The sequence below is a fragment of the Ceratotherium simum genome, chromosome 26 (assembly GCF_057802395.1).
Source record: "Ceratotherium simum simum isolate JZ-2026a chromosome 26, ASM5780239v1, whole genome shotgun sequence".
Taxonomy (NCBI): domain Eukaryota; kingdom Metazoa; phylum Chordata; class Mammalia; order Perissodactyla; family Rhinocerotidae; genus Ceratotherium; species Ceratotherium simum.
Window position 1 is genome coordinate 3291883 of NC_141925.1, and position 25162 is coordinate 3317044.

The 25162-nt window shown below is 44.7% G+C and overlaps 1 protein-coding gene across 3 annotated transcripts; it reads right to left on the bottom strand.

The window, feature by feature from the left end:
* Positions 1 to 15675: 15675 nt before the first annotated feature.
* On the bottom strand, positions 15676 to 24389 carry ZNF597 (zinc finger protein 597). Of its 3 annotated transcripts, XM_087449536.1 has the most exons (5): positions 24269 to 24389; positions 23976 to 24061; positions 22752 to 22878; positions 20771 to 20802; positions 15676 to 16332 (listed from the first exon to the last, which is right to left on the bottom strand). In XM_087449536.1, exons 2-5 carry the CDS (start codon positions 24006 to 24008, stop codon positions 16285 to 16287), a joined length of 240 nt encoding a protein of 79 aa, XP_087305662.1. In that variant the 5' UTR covers positions 24009 to 24061; positions 24269 to 24389; the 3' UTR covers positions 15676 to 16284. The 3 variants fall into 3 exon arrangements, with proteins under 3 accessions (XP_087305662.1, XP_087305660.1, XP_087305661.1); XM_087449534.1 differs by having other exon boundaries at positions 15676 to 20802; XM_087449535.1 differs by having other exon boundaries at positions 15676 to 20802; positions 24231 to 24377.
* Between the last annotated feature and the right edge of the window lie 773 nt (positions 24390 to 25162).

Genomic DNA, 25162 nt, shown 5'->3' on the forward strand with positions numbered 1-25162 from the left:
TTGTATTCAATTTGCTAATATTTTGTTGAGGATTTTTGCATCAATGTTCATCAGTGATATTGGCCTGTAATTTTCTTTTTTTGTGCTGTCCCTGTCTGGTTTTGGTATCAGGGTAATGTTGGCTTCGTAGAATGAGTTAGGAAGCTTCCCCTCCTCTTCACTTTTTTGGAAGAGTTTGAGAAGGATAGGTATTAAGTCTTCTTTGATTGTTTGGTAGAATTCACCAGGAAAGCCATCAGATCCTGGACTTTTATTTTTGGGAGGTTCTTGATTACTGTTTCAGTCACTTTACTGGTGCTTGGTCTATTCAAATTCTGTATTTCTTCTTGATTCAGTTTTGGAAGGTTGTATGACTCTAAGAATTTATCCATTTCTTTCTAGATTATCCAATTTGTTGGCATATAGCTTTTCATAGGATTCTCTTTTAATCTTTTGTATTTCTGAGGTGTCTGAAATACAAAAGTCTCTATTTCATTTTTTTCTGCTCTGATTTTTATTATTTCCCTCCTTCTACTGATTTTGGGTTTTGTTTGTTCTTCTTTTTCCAGTTCCTTTAGGTGTGCTGTTAGATTATTTGAGATTTTTCTTGTTTGTTGAGATAGGCCTGTATTGCTATAAACTTCCCTCTTAGAACTACTTTTGCTGTATCCCATAAATTCTGGCATGTCATATTTTCATTTTCATTTGTCTCCAGGTATTTTTTTATTTCTTCTTTGATTTCTTCATTGATGCAATCGTTGCTCAGTAGCATTTTGTCTAATCACCACATATTTGTGGCTTTTCTGATTTTCTTCCTATAGTTGATTTCTAGTTTCGTACCATTGTGGTCAGAAAAGATGCTTGGTATTATTTCAGTCTTCTTATATTTATGGAGACTTGTTTTGTGGCCTAACGTGATTAATCCTGGAGAATGTTCCATGTGCATTGAAAAGAATGTGTATTCTTCGAGTTTTGGATGGAATGTTCTGTATATATCTACTAAGTCCATCTGGTCTATTGTATCGTTTAAGGCCAATGTTTCCTTCTTGATCTTCTGTTTGGACGATCTATCCATTGGTGTAAGTGGAGTGTTCAAGTCCCCTACTGGTATTGTGTTACTGTCTATTTCTCCTTTTATGTCTGTTAATAATTACTTTATGTATTTAGGTGCACCTATGGTGGGTGCATAGATATTTATGAGTGTTATATCCTCTTGTTGGATTGTTCCCTTGATCATTATGTACTGCCCTTCTTTGTCTCTTGTTACAGTTTTTTGTTTTAAAGTCTATTTTGTCTGATATGAGTATTGCTACCCCAGCTTTCTTTTCATTGCCATTTGCATGGAGTATCTTTTTCCATCCCTTCACTTTCAGTTTGTGAGTGTCTTTAGGTCTGAAGTGTGTCTCTTGTGTGCAGCATATATATGGCTCTTGTTTTTTTATCCAATCAGCCACTCTATGCCTTTTGATTGGAGCATTTAGTCCATTGACATCTAAAGTAGCTATTGATAAGTATGTACTTACGGCCATTTTTTTACTTTTTTTCTGGGTGTTTTAGTAGTTCTGTTCCTTTCTTCTTCTCTTGCTCTATTGCTTTGTGGTTTGATGGCTTTCTTTAGTATTATGTTTGGGTTCTTTTCTCTTAGTTTTTTGTGTATTTATTATAGGTTTCTAGTTTGTGATTATCATGAGGTTCATATATAGTAACCTATGTATATAGCAATCTATATTAAGTTGATGGTCTCTTTACTTTGACCTCTTTGTAAAAGCTCTACTCTTTTACTCCCCTCCTCTCACGTTTTATGTTTCTGATATCATATCTAACCTCTTTTTTGTGCATTTGTATCTTATCATGGAAATAGATAATTTTTTCCTATTTGTGGTTTTCTCTTTCCCCCTTAAATAAGTCCCTTTAGCATTTCTTGTAGGACTGGTTTCTTGGTGATAAACTCGTTTAACTTTTGCTTGTCTGGGAAACTCTTTATCTCTCCTTCCTTTCTGAATGATAACCTTGCTGGGTAGAGTATTCTTGGCTGTAGGTTCTTTCCTTTTAGCGCTTTAAATATATCGTGCCACTCTCTTCTAGCGTGTAAGGTTTCTGCTGAGAAGTCAGCTGATAGCCTTATGGGGTTTCCCTTGTATGCAAATGGTTGCCTTTCTCTTGCGGCTTTTAGGATTCTCTCTTTATCTTTAATTCTGGACATTTTAATTATGATGTGTCTTGGTGTAGGCCTCTTTGGATTTATGTTTTTCAGTGCTCTCTGTGCTTCCTGTACCCAGATGTCTATTCCTTTCCTTAGGTTAGGGAAGTTTTCAGCTATTATTTCTTTAACTAGATTCTCTGCCCCTTTGTGTCTCTCATCTCCTTCTGGGACACCTATAACACGGATTTTAGTGCACTTGATGTTGTCCCAGAGGTCCCTTAGACTGTCCTCACTCTTTTTAATTCTTTCTTTTATCTGTTCAGCTTGGGTGATTTCCTGTAGTCTTTCATCTAGCTCACTGATCCCTTCTCCTGTATCCTCTACTCTGCTTTTTAGTCCCTCTAGTGAATTTTTCATTTCCAGTATTGTATTCTTCATTTCTTTTTTTTTTTTTTTTTTATTTTTCCCCCAAAGCCCCAGTAGATAGTTTTATGACATAGTTGCATATCCTTCTAGTTGCTGTATGTGGGACACGGCCTCAGCATGGCCAGAGAAGCGGTGCATCGGTGCACACCCAGGATCCGAACCTGGGCCACCAGCAGCAGAGCGCATGCACTTAACCGCTAAGCCGCGGGGCCAGCCCGTATTCTTCATTTCTGATTGGTTCATTTTTATATCTTCCAATTCTTTGTTGATGTTCTCACTGAGTTCATCCATTCTTCTCCCAAGATCAGTGAGCATCCTTATGACTCTTTGTTTGAACTCTCTGTCAGGTAGATTGCTCATTTCTGTTTCATTTAGTTCCTTTTCTGGGATTTTGCCCTGTTCCATTACTTGGAATGTATTCCTTTGCCTCCTCATTTTACCTCTTTCTCTATGCTTGTATTTATGTATTAGGTGGGTCAGCTACGTCTCCTGATCTTGGAGAAGTGGCCTTATGTAAGAGATACCTTATGAGGCCCAGCAGTGTACTTCCCTCTCATCACCAGTTCCAAATGTTCCAGGAGTGACTCCTGTGTGGGTTATGTGTGTCCTGTTGTGGCAGGATTTGCTCTTGCCATAGGTGCCGAGGGAGGCTGAGCTGGCCCTCTGGTTGTAATGCTCAGCTGTGTGTGGTTGTTGTGGACGCTTCAGTCTCTTTATTGGGTGTGGGGAGCCCCAGCACAGTTGGCTACAAGGTCTAATAGCACCTTCCTGTTGCAGTTTTTCTATTAGGTGAGTAGGCCCCCAGCGTGGCTGGTTGTTAGGCTCAGGGGCTTACAATTGCAATAGGTCACCAGCGTATAAGGCTCTTGTCAGCCCTCTGAGGAGTACAGCTGAGTTTGGGGCTGGCCCCAGACACGGGAGCACCCAATTGTTTCTGGCTTTGGAAGGTGGGGTCGATCCCCTATGTGGCTGTTTGAGAAGCACAAGTCTTCTGCAGCTGACAAGCCCACCGCCCACAAGGCTACACACACAGTCAACACAGTCCTGTCCCGTGCACGCACCCCAACCCCCTGAAGTGGACCCAGTTGCCCCAAGGCAGAGGCCCCACGCACTCCACCAATGCCCCACACTCTCCACCCACTCCTCATGCATGCCCTCCTCCACAGAGGTGGACCCACTCACCAGGCTGCAGAGAATCCAGACACGTAACCCATGCAGGCCCACAAGTTGCCCCAGGGCTTCTTGTTGGGTGGTGCCAGTCCCTAGGGCGGGCTGCTTTCCTTGGCTGAGCTGGATTAAATCTGTGCTCTAGTGGGTGGGGCGGACCCTGGGCTAGCAGGCATCTGCCAGCGTCTGTGTCAGGTCACAACAATGGCTGTCACGAATGTCCCACTCCCTGGAGAGGTCTCACCTGTCACCAAGATGCACCCAGAGCCTATCAAGTGAGTCTCTTTTCACCAAAGGACTGTGCACCTTTCTTTCTGGTGATTTTAGGTTGCTTTCCAAAATGAGCGGGCCCTTTCAGAGCCAGTTTTAATTTCTTTATGCCCCAGCTTTTCTGGGGGTATTACCCGTTGTTGTTAGTAGCCAGCAAAGCCAGATATTATGACACTCGTCTCGGTTGTGCTGGGTCCATAAAATGCTTATAGTGGCAACACTTCCCGGCTCAGGTCCCCCACTCCTCCAGGGAAGGCTGCATACCTTTGGATTGCTCCTGGGCAGCTGTGAAGCGTTGTGGCTTGTGAAGATGGCGTTTTTTTCTCTCCAGAAGGGAATTTCTGCTTCTTCCACCTCAGTCAGGATTGTCATTTGTTGCAGGGGTTCCTCTTATTTCGTTTTCAGTTCTCTCTGAGCGGTAATTGTTCCAAGATTAGTTGTAAATCTGCTGTGTCTGTGGGAGGAGGTGACTTCAGAGACCGCCTATGCCACCATCTCAACTTCTCTCCCACTGTTATTTCTTAAGAACTTCCCTAATCATATTTATGTCTGTATTCGTTTCCTATTGCTGCTGTAACAGATAACAGCAAGCTTAGTGGCTTAAAAATAACATAGACATCTTCTCTTATAGTTCCAGAAGTGAGAAGTCTGAAATCAGTTTCACTGAGCCGAAATCAAGGTGTCAGCAGGGCTGGTTCCTTCCAGAGGCTGTGAGGGGTGAATCTGTTTCCTTGCCTTTTTCAGCTTCTAGTGGCCACTTGCATTCCTTGGCTTGTGGCCCCTTCCTCCATCTTCAAAGTGCATCCCTCCAATCTGTGTCATCATGTCACTTTCTCCTCTGGCTCTGACCTTCCAGCCTCCCTCTTATGAGAACTGTTATGATTATATTGGGCCCACCCAGATAATTGAAGATAATCTCCCAATCTCAAGATCCTTAACTTAGTCACATCTGCAAACCCCCCCCGACCATTGTTTTCTTTTTTTTGAGGAAGATAGCCCTGAGCTAACATCCATGCCAATCCTCCTCTTTTTGCTGAGGAAGACTGGCCCTGAGCTAACATCTATTGCCAATCCTCCTCCTTTTTTTTTTCCCTCTTTCTCCCCAAAGCCCCAGTAGATAGTTGTATGCCATAGTTGCACATCCTTCTGGTTGCTGTATGTGGGAGGCCACTTCAGCATGGCCGGACAAGTGGTGCATCGGTGCGTGCCCGGGATCCGAACCCGGGCCGCCAGTAGCGGAGCGCGGGCACTTAACCACTAAGCCATGGGGCCAGCACCAGGCAAAATCTCTTTTGCCATATAAGGTAACATTCACAGGTTCCAAGAATTGGGATGAGGACATCTTTGGGGGCCATGATTCAGCTGACCTCACCCTTCTATTGAATCAACTTGGTTAGTCAAAGAAGATCTCTCTTAAAAGTGAAGAAATGTAGATTTCCACTTTTTTTTTTTTTTTTTTTGGTGAGGAAGATTAGCCCTGAGCTAACATCTGTTGCCAATATTCCTCCTTTTTGCTTGAGGAAGATTATCCCTGAGCTAACATCTGTGCCAGTCTTCCTCTATTTTGTATGTGGGATGCTGCCACAGCACGGCTTCATGATGGGTGTGTAGGTCCACGCCTGGGATCTGAACCCTGTGCCACCACAGTGGAGCACACGACTTAACCACTATGCCACCAGACTGGCCCTCCATTTTTCTTATTTATAACAGTTGGGAGGGTAATTCTTCCTTAAATAAGAGCTTTGTTTGCTTGGTATGTTTTGAGGAACCTGTATGTGTGTTTTCTCTCTTCTGATTACAAAATCAATAATTGCTGAATCTTCATGTCTTTGAGTTCCTGTTCAACTGTGGACCTTGAATAAATGTGACAAAGTCAAGACTCTGAATATCACTCATTCCCAGAAGGTTTTCAAGCCTGTGATGCTGCCTCACCTCCCCTAGCCCAGTTTTTCTTTGGCAGGTAAGGCTCAGCTCCAGGTGAGGGGAGCCCAGGAGGCTCTGAAGGCCCCTGGGTGCTCAGCCACATTTGCAGGTCTGTAGTCAGTTCTTCAGATGTAGGTTTCCCCCGTCCCCCTCACCCATGCATGGTTCCACCAGAGGGCCTCAGCAGAAAACACTGACCTACTGGTTTGCAATCAGCTACCCTATATAAGAAAATCATTTTTCTCCTCTCTTGTGCAGCCCTCACCCATGGAGCAGCCTATAATGTTCACCATCTTCTCTAGGTTTGCCCTGTACTTACCTGTTTTGGGGGTGGGATGACTCCTGCTCAGGTTATGTGGTCCCTGAATTACCCCCAGGGAGACAGAGGGAGAGGGGAAGCATCTGTGCATAGGTGGGGCATCTGGACCTCACAGACTTCTCCAAAAAGCATTTCCATCTACAGCAGGTAAGGACTTGTGAAACCTCTCCCATAATACCATTATCACTCCCAACAAAATTAACAACTCGCAAATACCATCCAATAAATAGAGTTGAAATTTCCCCCAGATGTTTCTAAAACAAAATGCTATTTTTTACAGCTTTATTGAGATATATTTCACATATCATAAAATTCATCCATTTAAAATGTACAGTTCAGTAATCATAGTATATTCAGAGATTGTGCAACCATCACTGCAACTAATTTTAGAACATTTTCAACAGCCTAAAAAGAAACCTCATCATCATTAGCAGTCAGTCCCCATCTCTGTGCCCCCTTGAGCATCCCCCCCACCTTTCACTCAGCATGATGTCTTCACGGTTCATCCGTGTTGTAGCATGTATCAGCACTTTGTGCTTTTTATCGCCAAAGGACATTCCATTGTATGGATAGACCACATTTTGTTCATCCATTCTTCAGTTGACAGACATTTGGGTTGTTTCTGCTTTTTGGCTATTATGAAAAATGCTGCTGTGAACTTTTGAGTACAAGTTTTTCTGTGAACATAGGTTTTCATTATTCTTGGCTATACACCTAGGAGTGGAATTGCTGGGTCACTGGAATTGCTGGTAACTGTGTGTTTAACTATTTGGTAACTGCCAGACTGTTTTCCACAGGGGCTGCACCGTTTCACATCTCCCTGGCAGTCTGTAAGGGTTCCAGTTCTCCACATCCTCACCAACACTTGTTATTGTCTGTATTTTTGATTATGGCCATGCTAGTGGGTATGAAGGAGTGTCTCATTGTGGTTTTGATTTGCATTTCCCTGATGGCTAACAATATCGAGCATCTTTTCATGTGTTTACTGGCCATTTGTGTATCTTCTTTGGAGAAATGGCCATTTAAAACATCTGCCCTTTTAAAATTGGGTTGTAAGAGTCCTTTAGATATTCTGGAATCAAGTCCTTATCAGATATATGACTTACAAATATTTTCTCCCATTCTGTTATATTTTTGCACAATTGCAGTACATCTCTTTAAAGCAGCTGTCACCTGCCAAAATACAAAAGTGACCAATACAGTCACAATTCCTGAATTGCCAGTGAAACAAGTGTGAGGCAAACCTCTCCAAATGTTACTTCTGGCTCTAAAAACTCATCCAGGACCAGATAAGGGCAGAGCCAGCTGGAGGAACCCCAAGAACGTACCTTGGTCCTAGTGGTGACTTGGGGTTAGTCAGATCTGAGCAGCTCTATAAAACCAGAGGAATAGACTTTGTACCAGGCTAAAACCAAGGGAAGGCTTTGCACCCAGCTTTGTCATTCTCCAGCCCTGAAACCTGGATATGTCATTTAAATTCTCCAAGCCTGTTTCTTCCATGGAAATGGGGAGACTTGCCCTGCTTACCTCACATGACTTGTGAAGTGAACACATGTATGTGAAAGGATTTTGTTTTCTGGAAAGTGTCATATAAAAGGAAGATGAATTATGTGTCAAGTAAAACTGAGCATCCTGAAATCTCCTCCCGTCGGCTCTTCAGATCCAGCACTTGTGCCTGGAATGAGCAAAGAGGCCACGGGGATTTGAGGGAGGAGAGGTCCTATTTTCCTGGATGTGGGACTTGCTTACACTGTAGTCACAGTAGAGAATGTCCTGGAAAGGCAAAAGAATTTCTCCAAGAATGTTCATGAATAAAATTGGGATCCTAGAGAGAGGTGCCCCAAAGCAGAGTCACTCCCTTCTTCCATGGCCCTTCATGCTGCTCTTTACTATTTCTTTTTTTACATTGGCTTTTAATTTTTTTATTGTGATAAAATATACATAAAATTTACCATTTTAACCATTTTTAAATGTACAGTTTAGTGCCATTAAGTACATTCACAATATTGTGCAGCCATCACCACTATCCATCTCCAGAACATCTTTCATTTTTCCAAACTGATAGTCTGTCCCCAGTAAACAATAACTCCCCATCCCCCAGCCCCTGGCACCCACCCTTCTACTTGTCTGTCTCTATGAATTTGTCTACACTAGGGGCCTCATATAAGTGGAATTATACACCATTTGTCTTTTTGTGACTGGCTTATTTCACTGAGCATAATGTCCTTAAGTTTCATCCATGTTGTAGCATGCGTCAGAATTTCATTCCTTTTTAAGGCTGAATAATATTCCATTGTATGGATAGACCACATTTTGTTTATCCATTCATCTGTCGACGGACATTGGGGTTGTTTCCACCTTTAGGCTATTGTGAATAATGTGCTCCTTACTTTTTGCAAACACATAATTTTCAAAAACCCAATGAAAAGTTTGCCAGAGGGCCATAGAGTCTTGTGAGAGTGGTGCCATACATTCGTGTTCCTGGAGTACCTGCAAGCAGGAATGGGGCAGAGGTCAAGGGTTTGCCCTAGAAGATGGAGCAGAGGGTTAGGGACAAGGAGAGAAACCAGAGTGGTAGAAGGAGGGCGTCCCCAACAGGAGCATCTTTAAGAAAGGCAGAAGATCCAAAGATGAAGGTTACAAATTAGGGCTTACCTGGGCCCCACTGGGAGGTGTGAGGACACAGGCATAGGGATGTGGACATGTCTGTGTGTGAGGGGGGAGACACCTATACTGAGGACTCAGCCTGGCCAGGAGAAGACAAGAGCAGTGTGCTTTCATCAGCGGGAGGGAACGCCTGAGCTGATGGATTCTGAGTGTGACACAGTATTAGGAAATGGCAGAACCCAGGAAGCAACACTGCAGAGTGGTTCATGTGGAGTGTGGGGGTTCAGGCCAAAGACTGTCCTGAGGAAGAGTTTTAAGGCAGTTGTTTTACCTTTTGAAAAACTTTAAGAAAGGAGTGTCGAGACAGTTCAGTGTAGCCAAGTGTTTTGGTCTGTTTGGGCTACTATAACAAAATACCACAGACTTGGCTTACAAACAATAGACATTTATTTCTCACAGTTCTGAAGGCTGGAAGTCTGAGATCAAGGTGCCAGCATGGTCAGGTCGTGTTCTGGTGAGAGCCCTCTTCCTGGTTCACAGCCGCCGTATACTCACTGTGTCCTCTTATGGTGGAAGGGGTGAGGGAGCTCTCTGGGTCTCTTTTATAAGAGCACCAATCCCACTAATGAGGGCTCCACCATCATGACCTAAGTACCTCTGAAAGGCCCTACCTCCTAATACCATCATCTTCAGGGGTTAGGATTTCAACATATGAATTTGGGGGGGTCGGGGGGGGACACAAACATTCAGACCATAGCACCAAGTGTACAAGAACTTTGGCTCTGGACAGACCTAGATCCAATCCTGGCTCTAGTTCCCCTTTCAAATGTTTCTTCAACTTAATGTTTAAATGAGAGGATCCAAGTTAGGTGCTTCTAGCATGGTAAGTGCCCCAGCACTCTAAGGCAAAGGCTCCACCAGGCCTAAATGCCTCGCCCCTCAAGAGCCTGGTCCTCCTTTGGGGTGGCTCTCATAGGTCTGGTCCAGCCACCACTGGAAGTGCAGACCAGTGGGCAAGGCTGGCCCAGGCAAGGCGAGCCCACAGCAAAACTGGAAGGGTCATCAAGTCTGCCTCTGACTTCCCCACACTCCTCTTTGCAAACCTTTTCAAAATTACACCCTATTGCTGGAAGAAAAACCAAGATTGTCCACACTCTACCTGTTGCAGATGGGCAACATAGGCTGAGGGTATCCCCTCTGCCTACTTCTTCCAAAGAGAGGAGCTTATCACCTATCTCATGCTCACTCTCTGGCTCTCCTCTGGCCCTTCTCACCCAAGTATCCTGGTTTCGTGGGCTCTCTCTGCAAGTCCTCCATCAGAGTTACTGCCACTTGTCCTCATGTGAACCCAGTGTGGATCTCGGACAGGATGGTCAGGAGAGCTCCAGCTCTAGCAGCTCCAGGATCTGCTCCTTGGTGGGCATCTCTGGCCTTAGCCACTGATGACACAGTCCCCAGATGTGGCTAAGAGCCTCCCTGGCCCAGTTAGCTCCTCATGGCAGAGGGGTATGATGCCCTGACAACAGTGTTTCAGCACCAGGATCATGGATTTGCAGGTTAGGTTCCTGCCTCCAGCTGGCATCTTTTATCAGGAGGCTTTTCAGTTCTGGGGGATGGGGAGATCCAGGGCACCCAAGTTTGCAGCCATCTTGTGGCTCAGGGGACAGCCTCATACCAGCAGGGACTGGACCTGGGAATGTCACTCCCTGTCTCTCTGTAGGGTGTGTTTGGACATCTGGGTTCTCCAATTTCTGGCTGCTTTTCCCTAGAAACAGACAGTACAGGTAAGCAAGAAAAGCTTACTATACATGGGGTCAGCTGACACATTAGCTGAGGCCCTTGTAAGGTTCTCCATTAGAGATGTCAGCCCAATGACCTGTGCCCTTTCCAGAAGTCTCCAACTAAAACTCAAAGTCATTGTTTAGCTCTCAGCTCTCCTCAGAAGAAAACAGGCTCCCTGACCTTCCTGGCCAGGTGAAATCCCTCTCATAGCATTTACCACAGCTGCAATTGTCATACTCACTTGTGATTAACGCATCTCCCTAGAAAGGCTAGAAAAACTGTAAACTCATGAGACAAGAGATCTTCTCTACACAAATCCACCATCAAGTCACCCAAACCAGAAGCTTCAAGTCATCTCTAACTCCCTGCCCTCTCACCCCACCAAATCGTTACTCGCCTCCTAAATCTGTCTCGAATCCACTCCCTCTTGCTCATTCCCATGACCCCGACTACAGGTCCGCATTTCTCACTCGCTCTACTGCAGCAGCCTCCTGAGTGTCTGTCGTCTCAGGGCTTGTCCCAATCTGCAGCATTTGGCTGCAGTTATCCCCACAATGCAGGTCACATCGAAACCCTGTCCCTGCCTTCCTGCCCCACCATCGTAGCCAGACGCCCCTCACCCGGGGGCGGCGTGCGGGGGAGCAGACGGCCGCCTAACCGGCGCGTGGAGCGGTAAGCCGGGCGCGGTGTCTCCTCCGCTGGGCTCCAGACTTGCACGGCAGCAGTGTATGGGTCCCCCGGGGCCTTAACTCTCCCATCCCCGGGGTTCTCCAGGTACGTCCGGTCAGGACCCGACAGGCTTGGCATCCACCCCCGCCCGGAGCCAGCCCTAGCCAGAACGGCCCAGGCGGACCCATGTGGCATTAGCCCCATACGGCACAGCAGCCTGAGGGTGAAGGGCGGAGCCTCGGCAGGAAGTACCCTGTCCACTCCCCTCTGACTGGACCGTCTGGCGCCCAACCCGAGGAAGCCTCGCCTCCCATTGCCTGTCGCAGCTGTCAGTGTGAATAGGGGCCGTGCCGCCGTGGAGCCCTCTGGGAAATGTAGTTCCAGCTGGCTCCACGTCCTTCTCGGGGGTTGTTGCGCAGTTGCTAGCTAAACATAGTTAGCCCGCGCCAAAAGGCTGTCCTGGAGGTTCACTCATTAAGCTCGTTCATTCTTGCGTCAATATTTATTGAATGCCTACTACAATATCTGTTGAATGCCTACACCAGGCACCATTAGGTGCTGGGGGTACTATGTTCAAGTGAACCCAGACAAGGTGCATGCTGTCTTAGAAAGCCCAGTATAGAGAGAGAAACAGACTTGAGTCAAATAATTACACAAATGGAAAACTGCAACCATAACTACTAAGAAGAAAACAAATAGGAATCCCGTGATGGGAAGTGACTAGGGAAGGCTCTACTTGAGATAGGAAAGTCAGGGCCCCTCAGCCTTCTCCTGGCAGGACAGTCACCTGATGTTGTAATAAGTCTCCTTCGCTGTGGCAGTAATGATTCCTCAGAGATATACCTCACAGCATCTCCCTTGACCTTACACACTTTGAGGTAGACTTCTTGATTATTCTCTTGGCATTTGAGGAGCCTGAGACTCAGTCATTTTTGGGAGTTTGCACAGCTCATAGGAACCTGGGCAATTTAACAGCATGCCTTCAACAATGCACCTTAGACTTCCATCCTGTCTCCTTCTACTTCCCAACATATCCTACAACCCAGCCCTATTTTCTGCATGTGTAAAACCTGAATGAGAATGGTGAAATAATGGAAGAGAAGTGCTTAGCACAGGAGGGCCAGGCACAAAATAAGCACTTGACCGTGTGAGCCATTTCCATCACTTTTCTAATTACCCCTCTGATTCTCTACTCTGACTTACCTGTTACTTTTCACCCCAGCACCCATCCTCTCTTCTTCTTAAAGTGTCCTAAGTATCCCAGGGATTCACCTCTTCTCTCACACTTTGTCTATGTGATTTTGGTGGGGCTGACCCCAACTACAGCTCCAGGAGGGCACATGAGAACCAGGCCTGGCTAGTATACTCCATCCTCCTGGCCATAGTTGTTGGTTCTGGGGTAGGCTCATGAACCAAATCAATCAAATGAAACTTAATAGGAATGTGGACCTGCTGGCCAAGTCGCTGTTGTTCCATGATATTCAGGCTGTCGGCAGTTCCCTCTCTTGGAATTTCCTGGGCAGCCTAGCCTTCAAGTGTAGCACCATTCTGCCCACCTTGGGTGCTTACCCTTCCCCCACTGAGGGGACCTCCTAGGATGGAACAGCACAGGCAACGATGTTATTGAGCCAGTTATCCTCTGGTCCAGTGATGTGAGCTACTTTAATCACTAACACTTTACTCCCAGAAGGTTCAAGTCAGTAAGTTGTAGACTCAACTTGTTCAAGTCTCTTTCTCTGTTGTATTAGTTCAACACAATTCTATTTGAAATACAAACACCTGGGGCGAGCCCGGTGGCATAACGATTAACTACACGTTCCGCTTCAGTGGCCCAGGGTATACCAGCTCAGATCCTGGGCTCGGACCTACTCACTGCTCACTAAGCCATGCTGAGGTGGCGTCCCACATAGAAGCGCTACAATTCTACAACTATGTACTGGGGCTTTGGGGAGAACAAAGAAAAAGAGGAAGATTGGCAGCAGATGTTAGCGCAAAGCCAAGCTTCCTCAAAAAAAAAGAAAAAAAATAAACATCACTTTTACCTCGCTTCCTTCAAACGTGGCTTGTAGCAACTGTGCATCTTCACTAAACTATTCCTTTCAAGCCTAGAGAGCATGATAATGTTTTTATCCTGAGAACTATCTTAGTCAAGCTTTTTGCTAAATTCCTTACAGCTTCTCCGGGCCACTGTTATAACTCCTGTCTACTTGTAACTGACAGCACCAGTGCCTAGTCCCTTTCCTCCAGTCAGTCTTGTAGCTGTATCCATATAAAAGTGACAGAGCCTAAGAAGTTTCATTCTTTCAATGCACGATTTTAAGCACTTGCCATGTGCCTGGCCCCTGCCCCCACAGACACATTAAACACTAGTTACATAATTACTATTCAATTACAAGCATGGTAAGTGCTATAAGGAAGGGAAAATAAAGGAGGTAGGGATGGGAGGATGTTTCAGGTAAAAGGAAAAGTATGTTCACAATTCTTGAGGAATTAAAGAGCTTGGTATATTTGATGAACTGAAAGAAAATCAGTGCAGCTGGAGAAAGAGAGTAAAGAAGGGTGCAGCTGGAGTTGGAGCTGGCAGGGAATGGTTAGAAAGGTCACATTGAAAATTTTGGGAAGCCAGGGGAAGATGTCAAGTTGGATAGTGACATGATCAGAGAACAAGAGTGATGTGAGAGAGGGTAGAGGGCTATTTCAGTCAACCCAGGCCGAGTACTGTTAGATAAGGGTGGAGACAGAGAGAGGCAGTCTGGTTTGAGAGAGATTTTTGAGGTAGAATCCACAAGACTTGATGATTGAATGGATGAGGAGCAGAGAAAGAGACAGTGTGTGTTGGTAACATGAGCAATTATGTGTTAAGTCGTGCCACATACTGGAGGGCAAACAGATCAGGGGCTAAAAGCATGAGTTTGGTTTTGGGCAGGTGTTTCGATGCCTCAGAGACATACAAAGGAAGATCTCTCGTAGGCACTTGAATATAGGGATCTGGAGTGCAGGGGATAGGAGAAATCTGGGCTAGACATCAAGTGGGGTCTTCGTAATCATGGAAGTGGCTAAGCTCACTTGGGGAGACCATGTACTCAGGTGAGCCCAGGGTACACTCTAAGTAACCAGAAGCATGTTAGAATACGGCCGCGAGGCACACAGAGAGCCGACGAGGAGACTGGCGCTGATTCTAGAGAGAAGATACTCTACCCAGGAGGGCAAGTAAGAAGCACAAAGCATGCCGTTCAACAAGGCAGACAGAGGCAGGGCGAGCCCGTAGCTTAGCACTGTCAAGCCGGGTTAGGGCCGGGGAGGTAGCGCGGGGCTTCTTCTCCCATTCCCAGAATGGTCAGTGCCTAGAGTCGCGGGACGGCGATTCGGGCCGGCCCCCGACAGTCACACCGGCGTTACCCTCCCGCTGGTGCGGAGGGAGAGAGCTGAGGCGGTCCCTCGGCAAACGCTCTCGCTCTCGCCGCCTGGTTTCTGCGGAAATCCGCTAGCAGTGGGTGGTGGGGGTGGGCCGGGACTCCCGCTGAGCTCGCCGCTGGGGCCCCACCGCCCACGCACCTCAACAGTCCCGGGGGACTCAGCAGCGCCACCTGAAGAGTAGCGGCGGAAGTGAGCGCGCGACTTCCGTCTCTCAGCCTTGCGTGCCGCTCTAGCACGTCTCATCTCGTTGGCATTTCCGCCGGCCTACGCGGCTGGTTGCCAGGCGCGACCCGCAGAGTCTCTCCGAGGCTGCGCAAAGCCTTCTGGGAGCCCTACACAGCTCACCCCCACCTCCCACCTTCGGCTCTAGGCCGCGACCCAGGCGGGCAATCGCCGCCCTCGTGGCCGGAGGTACCTGGCCCTGTACCGCCGCCATGGAGCAAAGACTGGAAAGGAAATCGACGTCTAGTGCTGTCTCCCGGAGCAGCGATGTAATTTTCTTCTAAGTTCTGGGAAGCAAACGATTTTACCTCCATTATTAAATGGCTTGTTGTCATTCATTCACCCTCTCCAAAACGCAATCCCGCCAGTCTTCAAAATTCACCTCATTGCCATCCAAAACCGCTGAAGTGTAAAAAAAAAAAAGTTCACCTCATTGCCATCATTATAAAAAAGCATTAGATGCCAAATTGCACATCGGATAGACATAATCACTGCCTAATGAGAGTTTGCATTCTACAGCTAAGACTGATGAGAATGCACCAAAAACAGTAAAATCAAAACATTAAACAGACATAAACAGTACAAGTGCATAAAACAAACATACTTCTGAGGTATCCAAAGGAACTAGAAATTGCAGCATATTCTCAGGTTTATATAAATGTATATTTATGTCATATCCCCATCCTCCCTAGATTGTTGATGCAAGGAGAGAATGTCAAAAAATAAAAGACAAAACACTAGTAGTCAGATGGGCCATGAAAAGATGGGTAATGGTCATGGTGATATCAGATCAATAGCTCTCTCAATCTACAACACTAAGATAAACATAAACACTTCTAATGAAGATCACGTAGTTACTTTTTAAACAGATGGTTATAGCAAAAGCACTTTCCTACTGAAATCCTATAGGGATAACAAGTTTAATGAACAATTCAAAATAGACTCTATTCAGGTAAACTATAACCACACATATGCAGTAAATTGGCAGATTACTTTGAGCAAAATCTTCAGTATCAGAATGTATGATATGCTGCAACTCATCAGAACAATGCCACTTAATTATATGAGATCTCAGGAGTCAAAGACTCAAAATGGCACTTACTGTGAAATGTCACTTGTTTTTATTTTTATTTATTTTTTATTTTTTATTTTTTTTAAGATTTTATTTATTTATTTTTTCCCCCCAAAGCCCCAGTAGATAGTTGTATGTCATAGCTGCACATCCTTCTAGTTGCTGTATGTGGGACTCGGCCTCAGGATGGACGGAGAAGTGGTGCGTCGGTGCGCGCCCGGGATCTGAACCCCGGCCACCAGCATCGGAGCGCGCGCTCTTAACCACCAAGCCACGGGGCCGGCCCCATCACTTGTTTTTAGTTTTAACTCCTTGCATTACTGGGCTGGTCATTTTCTGTGTTAAATGGGGAGATGTGAATAAACTATTACCTAATGCAACAAAGCTCTAAACAAAACTATTTTGAGTCCAACTCCTTCAAGAACAACAACTAAATTTCACAATTTCCTTAATGACAAAGTATAAACTGTTGACATCTGAATTCTATTGGATTAATGCTGTTTTCATCAGCGATGACTGTTACAGACCCTGATATGCTGACAATCACATTAAGGACTTGTTTGATACACATTTTCCTCACTGCATCCACAAAAACCAAGAAATTTATTCAAGACTCAATTTCTTCAGTACAGAATTTTCACTCTGTATAGTGTGTCAACATCCATGCTGCAAAATGTAGCGAACCAACCATTCAAAGCAATAAACCCCTGCATTTCGTTTTTCATCCCTATATTAACTTTTATCCAGTATTTGTTAATGCTAACATGGTAGGGTAATAATATCTCTGGGTTAATGACAATCTGTGGAATCTATCTTCATCAGCTGACACTGTAAACAGAAGGGTAAAAAAGCTATCACCATAAAAACAGCATGGATCTCACTGGCAGATACTGACCTCTTCCTTCAGTTCCTTGGGCTCAGAGCAACTTGAATCACATCCAGCAAATGTGTTTAGGTTCAGGTGCACAATAAGACAACTGAAAATATGCCTCTTTCACAGTAACTGACACTCAGTTTTTGTGGTTTTTTTTTAACTTTTTAATTTTTTTCTGCATACCAATCATTAACAATATTACACCGAAAAGATATTTTAATTACTCATGTGTATGTTAATGTTTTTGTAAAAGTGCTATTTTTCTAATCTCTTTTGGAGGTTTGGCATTATCTTCCAAAATTTGGAAAATAAAGAAAAAGGTAAAAGCTGAAGTTAATTAAGGAAGGAATGAAGGAAGCCTCATCTGGAAAGGTGACTTTTCATAGTGAGGTGCAGAATAGTATTGAAGCCATAAACTCTCACCTTCCCCTATACTTTCTTAGGAACAAAGGAACGGATGACAGCTTCCATCTTTATGTCAACCCAAGTCTGTCCAAGTGCCTCCTAAGATAGTCTTCCCTACTTCTTTCTGCAGCAACTTTGCTAATAGGGGCCTCTTTCCCAATTTCATTCCCCAGCCTGCAATTCTTCATTCAGTCAACTGAAATATGAGAGCCCCTAATATGTGCTGATAAGGCACCATGCCAGCTGCTCCCACCAAAGGCAGAAGCAGGACAGCAGGGAGATAGTGCTTTCTGATATTTAGCAAAGATCATTATATCCTAGAGCTGTCTGATAAGAAATCTAACTGGAGATCATTTTTCTACACAACTCTAAGCACCTCAGACAGAGAGACTCGCTGAAGAAAAACCTACAGAAGACCTCAATTTTTTATTTAAGACCCTGAAGCCCCGGCAGACTGGTGTCCTATATCCTAAGAGTGGAGACATCAGAAACAGAGGCAAGTGTGACCTTGACATACAGAGCACAGGGTCTCAACTGTGGATCTGCCAACAAGAAACAAGACACGAACGACAAAAAGCAGAAAAGGAGTAGGTGAGCTGGGGTAGTACTATTGGTTTCTATTTTCCTTACTCACCAACAGATCTTCCAGCTTAAGAGCTTACAGCAGTAACCAGCCTCTTTTTGTACATTCAGTTCTTAATCCGCTGTTCTGCAGGAAGACCAGATCTTCCAGGTACTACTTGCCATCCAATCAGTCCTCAAAAGGCCTATTATTGCTCATGAGGTTTCCCAGTGATAATCTCTTTCTAGCAAATGCTGTATTTAAATAGAATAAGACCATTCTCACATCCCAATCAAATGCCCATTTAAATGCTGTTTTGCTGACAGGTGTACAATCAATTATGCTTTAAAGAGAAATTCTATATGAATGTATATTTACAAGATTCCCTGGTTCTCTAACATTAATAACCATTCCACTTAATAATATTTTGCTCCAGTATTTATATGTAACAGCAGTATCTAAAGACCTGTATAGTGTCAGGTATTTTGGTTAAACCTAACAATTTTCTGTATGCATTTTTCTTTGGAGATGAGGAGAAATTTTTTTTTTTAACCAAAATCCAACTAAAACCTAACGACTATACTCTGAAGTTTGCAAACTCTGATCTGATCACAGGATGGGAGTTTGAACTTGAAGTCCTGGAGAGTCCTTCTGTTGCTTTATAACCACAAATGTACATCATGCTTGAGATAAAGCACAAAGGGAGTGAAGGGGTTCCAGGATGCACATGCACAGAGCACCTCCATGATGACCATCCTCACCCATCTCAGCCTCCCCAGCTGCTTGTGGTACTAACATGTGGTGTAAATGGCAACACATAACACAGTGTCTCAGAATGCACGGCCTTTGGCATCAGAGAGACTCAAGGTTAAATGCCAGCTTCAGCACATTGCTATTGTTGTATCTTGTGCAAGGTACTAACTTTACCCTCTATGGGCTTCACTTTCCTCATTTATGAAATGAGAATAGTCCTTTCTCTGCCTCAGATTTATTCTGAAGATTAAATTAGGTAATATACCGAAAGCATCTAACATGCTCACTAAACAATAATTACTATTATTCAAAGCAAGGCAGGTAACATGCTTCGGTAGAGACTTAAAGGTAAATCCTCTTAGAGAGGAGCAACTGTCTTTCCCTCGATCAAGTCCAGGCACCAGAAAGGGCTATAGTCAGATTGCCAAAACTCCCTGCAAATGAATCACAAAGGCCAGTGGCATCAGATCTGAGAATGGGAACTCCCCAGATACTAACCATCATCATGACACCAACTAGTACACCTGTTTGGGAACTTTTCACATGGGGAAAAAAAAAGCTCCTAAACCCCTCCAGAAATTCATGTGTAAAACAATAATAGTCTCATACAAATATTACATTCAGATAGTTACAGCAAAAAAAAAGTATAAAACAGAAATAAAAGTAATTACTTTCCTAGATACTGTATCTGTAGAACTGGCAAAAAATAAATAAATTCTCCTCCTTCTAAAACTTACTGAGAAACCATGTAAACAAAATTAAAAGAACTCTAGCAACAACCTTCATTTTAACGAAAACTGAATTTTAAAAAAAAGTTCTATATTGTTCTCTGGCTCATACAAATGGAATCTGAACAGTAATTGAGTTACTGAGTTAGAATCCTGGCTCCGTTCACTACCTGTGACATTCATTATGTTTCCTCACTTATAAAACAGAAATCATAGTGCCTAAATCAAGGTTGTGATGAAAGTGAAATGATATATTTCACAGAACGTGTGTAAAGGGCTTAGCACAATGCCTGGCATGTAAAGGGTAACTGGTGCCCAGTTTTCAGTTTAGATACCAAAACCACAAGCATTAATGAAAACTTGCTATATCTACGTGGTGTTTTTTATATGGGTTCGCTGATGAGTAACGAGATGCGTATTCAACCTGAAATTTTTCCCACACATGGTACATTTAAAAGGTTCCTCTCCTGTGTGGCTCTTCTGGTGGCATGCAAGCTCTGAGCCCAAAACAAAACTTTTTGCACATGTTTTGCATTTCTGGGGCTTTTCCCCTCTATGAATGCTCTGATGGGAAATAAGCTCAGAGATAAGAAGAAAGGTCATTGCACACTCAGGACATTTTAAGGGTTTGAATTTTGAGAATGAAAGCAAATTTTCCCCACAATCACTGCAGTGTTCAGAATCATCCTTGTGTCCCTTCTCAGGAAGGGCATGGTGTGAGGGCTGCCTGAAGCATTTCACACACTGAGTGTATTGGTACTGGGAGGCTGATGTGTGCATTTTCTCATGCAAAGCAAGATTTGCTTTCTGACAAAAATATTTACCACAGTTAGTGCATTCATAAGCTTTTATGGCAGCGTGGGTTTTCTGATGCTGTGCCAATCCTGGGAGCCACATAAAACCTCTCCCACATATGCCACATGTGTAGGGTTTCTCCTTCTTGTGGGTATTCATGTGCCGAGACAGATGTGAGTGCTGGCGGAAGCTGCTGCCGCACTCAGCACAATGATAAGGCTTCTCACCAGTATGGATTCTCCTGTGTGTCCTCAGGTTGGCTCTATGATTGAAAATTTTCCCACAGTCACTACATTTATACTTTTTCTCTCCTGAATGAGTTTTCTGATGCAAAACAAGGTATGAATTATCACTGAAGCTTTGGTCACATTCAGGACACTTGAATGAATTTTTGGCTTCTTCCCTGGGAAATTCAAGAATTTCAGAAAGTGCTTTGGTTCCTAAACATTGAGACAGTTCTATTAATGGGGTATGGTTTTCAATGGTAACTAAAAGGCTTATGAACCTTTTTTTGCAAGCAGAAGTTCCACCAGATATTTTCCTTTCAAGATTTCCAACTCCATTCTCAGAGGATTCTTCTGGGTAACAGACAAGGGGTACAGCAATGGAGTACTTTTCTAGGGCAAGCTCTTCAAGTCCCATAGATTCTAGATTTACCTGCTGATTAATCTCAGTCTTGCCTTCCCCTCCTGTTGATAAAAACAAAACAAAGCAAAACATAGACAACGCCCTCAAGTGGTAGTGGGGAAAGAACAAGCTAAAGTAGTTACACTGAGGACCAGGAAACTGTAGACGGCTTATCCTATAACCCGGACACTAATAATACACAATATCAGGAGCCAGCAGGCTCTGCTGGCTTCCCAAAGGATCTAGTTCTAGTTGAGCCTGCGAGGGGAGGAAGCAGAAAATAGCTATAACTAAGTCAGCGTCCAATGGGATAGAAGAACTAACAGCCATCTTGGTAGACAATGTCTAGAGGTGGGGTTTTCCAGTTAGTCTATTTAGGTCTCAAGAGCTTTTCATCATTTAAGATCTCAAGTAACAGCAGAGCAACCACAACTGGAATAGAGATTGGGATTCACATTTATCAAGAAAGAAAAAGAGAAAGTGAGTATCTTCCTGCTAGCTGAGAAACACTCTGGTTTTTAGAAATAGTTTTATTTTCACCAGAAGAGTTCTCCAAAATTTCTTTACCTCTTACCAAGGGAAGATCAAGGTAGAGCTGCTACCCATACTACAGGCAAATAATAACCAGTATCACTGCTAGAATGGCTGACAAAACTCAGGCCTGCCAAAAAGCATTACTTTTTAATATTTTTCCAAAAATTCTTAATTTATAAAGCCAATATATCAATACCAAAAGGGTCTTTCCTTCCAAAGAAGCAGCCTTTTGCTTGCCTCAGCTCACTGCTTGAAAGGGTTTCTGGGCTACAGTGCAGTGTGTGGAATCCAAACGGTACCCAGTGGTTTTGCTGATTTGAGGAGAACAAGTTCGGGGATGCCAAGGTGGCTAGAATTTGACAGCAAAATACCAGAGAAGAGGCAGGTGCCCAGGTAGAGAGCTCTGGGCATCTAGATGGGGTTCTCTTAAGACTTTAGCTGAGTACTAATCTGTAAGTGCGTGTGAGGAAACTACCCCAGGCCAGGGAAAGAACCACCAAAAAGGAGTAGACAGAACACTCTCCAGAGTTCACATAATAGTTCAATAGTTCATGTTCCCACCAGCCAAAGTGGAAAGACTCCCTAACACGTATTGGGCAGTATCCTCAGAAAGACAGTGCCTTAGCAGCAGGCCAAATCAGCCCTAAACTAAAGGTTGCTCTGAACACACCCTAACAAAGCAAAAAGCAAGCCTTGAAAGGATGATATTGATCCCAAGTAACTTAAATGCATCCCACAACAAAGTCCAAAAAAATTTTTTAAAATACAACAAAAATCAGCATCCAACAACAAAAAATTCACAATGTCCAACATCCAATCAAAAATTATTTAGGCATATAAAGAGGCAGAAAAATATGACCCATAACTAAGAGCAAAATCAATCAACAGAAACAGACCCTGAAATGACACAGATGCTAAAACTAGTAGAAAGAATGTTAGAATAGCTATTATAAATATACTTCATATGTTCAAGAAGGTAGAGGAAAACATGAACATGATGAGAAGAGAAGTGGAAAATATTAAATATGAGTTATGGGATACTTCCAATAGTCAACCCTAGTCAGGGATAAGATCTACTCAGGTATAGGAACATTTCTGCATATAGCTCTCCTTAAGTGAGAAAGGTGTAGCACCCCCTTTAGAGTTAATCAATTTCTAATCTTTAGCACACGATAGTAACCTGTACTAATGGGGTTTTTGTAAGTAAAATTGTGAATTGACTATAACAAATATTTGTGAAGATTACCAGGTACTGCCATGTCCCATGCAAAACTAGTACTGTACTAAACAGGATTTTTGTCTTTTAAAAATCATCTCATCCTTTGAAATGATTCTCGCATGCAACTCTCATGCAACTTCTTATCATATCCACATAAATCACCCCGGGACAGGCCCATACCAACATATGGATGGGACATGAAATCCTAATCCTAGAACTGACCAAAGTTCCAAAATGCAAGAAAAACAACTGCCTTACCTATCAAGGCCATATCCTCGAAACTCTCCTGTGTAGTGTCTCTGCTGAGGGACCTCTGGGCAGGGTGCAGACTCACACACTCCTCTTGAGAAAAATACACAGCCAGATCCTCAAACAGCACTGGTCCCTGAAACAACATGAGAGTCCATCTCAGGACAAGAGGCCCGAAGGCCACCCCCTCACTCAGTCTAGGAAGGCCAAGAAAAGCCAGAAACATCAGATGCAAGGGAGAAGAGGGCTTGGTATAAAAGGTTCCCAAGTGCTGGGCATGGGGTATAAATGGGTTCTAAGAGCTGGTGGTGAGGATTGGGAAGGAGGGAGTAAAAATGGACATCATTTTTGAGGCAGTAGTATAAGGACCAAGACAGCAAACTGTGAGAAGTTCTAGAAGAGACTACTAGAAACGATGAGGGAACAACTCTTGAGGAGGGAAACCATTAAGTAACGATACTCTAAGGGAAAGGAGAAGACTGAGCAGCCTAGGAAAAAACATGAAAGGGATAGGGGTTCCAGTGTTCTCCCAACATCCTTCCCCTTGCTAGTCCCTCTCCTTCTTCCCCATGACAATCATTGCTAAGTTCAATGTAGCATCACATCCAGGCTTATTCCTTCTTCCCTAAGTTTACCAGTCCTATAAATCAACAGAACTTTGGTGTGATTAAGAATCACCTGGGGCGTTTGTTTGTTTGTGTGTTTGTTAAACATGTGTGGAATGAAGCCTAGGAATCTGCAAATTTGAGCAGCATTCCAGAAAGACAATTTGAGGTAGTCTGTTATAGCCTTCTCCAATGGGCCCTGCTCCCAGTTGGCGGTTCTAAAAAAAGATTTTTTTTTTAAATTTTTATTTATTTTTTCCCCAAAGCCCCAGTAGATAGTTATATATCATAGCCACACATCCTTTTAGTTGCTGTACGTGGGACGCGGCCATGAGGCGGGAGAAGCAGTGCGTCCTGCGTCAGTGCGCACCCGGGATCCCAACCTGGGCCACCAGTAGCGGAGCCCACGCACTTAACCACTAAGCCACAGGGCCGGCCCCTGAAAAAAGAATTTGATAAACCATTTCTCCTATGCGTTTGGAAAGAAGAGAGCTTGGTGAAAGCGCTATTTGGGGATCAGCCATTGCATCACGACGGGTATGCCTAACCCTCTTCCAAAGGAGAAGGATAAGCAGAAGTGGAAAAATAGCGATCGGAACTTGGACTGAGAAAAGGGACCTGGTCTCACCTGGGCCCTCATTGTTGGGAGGGTGGACGCCATCTCGGTGGGTGGGAGTGCCTTCTTCAAGTCGTCACAGGGACTTCAGGACAGAGCTGGCAGGGGAAAGAATAGTCATTGAAAAGGCCAATTCAGCTGCAAAGCTCCTTCACGCACCCCCAGGCTTCCTCGATTCCCCAACCCCTTTAAGACCTGAGCCAATGGCTTTTCTGCCCGGCCCAGCTTCGCAAGGGCCGACTCCCGGGCCGGCCGGGTCCCACTTACCGCCCCGGGACTAATGATCTTAGAAAGCCTCCTGCTACCTGAGCAGAAGCAACAGAAAGCGATGCCCGACCGAGATTCGAGACCGAGAACCGCGGGCACGGAGAGTCTCCCACGCTCCCACGTTCCCCTAAGCTGGACCTGCCGGGAAAGCCGCCGGAAGCGGCGCGCCCCCATGCTTTACGCAACCCTGCCCTGTGATTGGCCAGCTTGATCCAGGTGGGGGCGGTCCCTCTCGTGTGTTGACAAATAGAATTCCCTTAACTGAAGACTGATGGCTCACCGGGCATACTGGGAGATGAAGTTTTCCCTCAATTTCTCCAAGCAAGTATTTCCGGTTCCGCTGCTTGGGTCTCCCTGGTGAGCTCCGTGTCCTCTGGCGCTATGCAGTGGAGCATTCGGGTGACCCCGGCGCGTAATGTTTCAGGGAAGAAGAAAAGCAGAAAAGTCGGAGAGACTCTGGAACCGAAAAGAGTAGCAGTACCGAAATGTGGATTCGGCCGGCGGTGCCATGTGGGCCTGAAACTTGGGTCCGGCCGGGGTGAGGTGAATGGTCCAGGCGTGCGTACGCTGTGTCTTGAGCGGACTGTGGGTCCGTGGCATGTAAAGAGGTGTCTTCTGCGTGGACAAAGTTCAGATGCACGTAGGCCGGGTTAATGGCCTCCGACCGAGTGTATTCTAGGGGCACTATGCCCCGCGGCTGCATTCCAATCGAGCCAGATCAGGCTCAGAGCCACAGCGGACCTCAAGCGGGAGTAGAGCCGTCGGTTTGCTTCGCTGGACGTTGTATGCCTCCTAATACCTCACATTCGACATAACCCATTGTCACGTATTTTCCACTTTACTGACGCTGGGTACCGTGGTGTAGGGATTTGGAATTAGAAAATTGAGCTCCTTCCCAAGCTCTGCCACTAACTGCTTGGGTCATTTTGGGG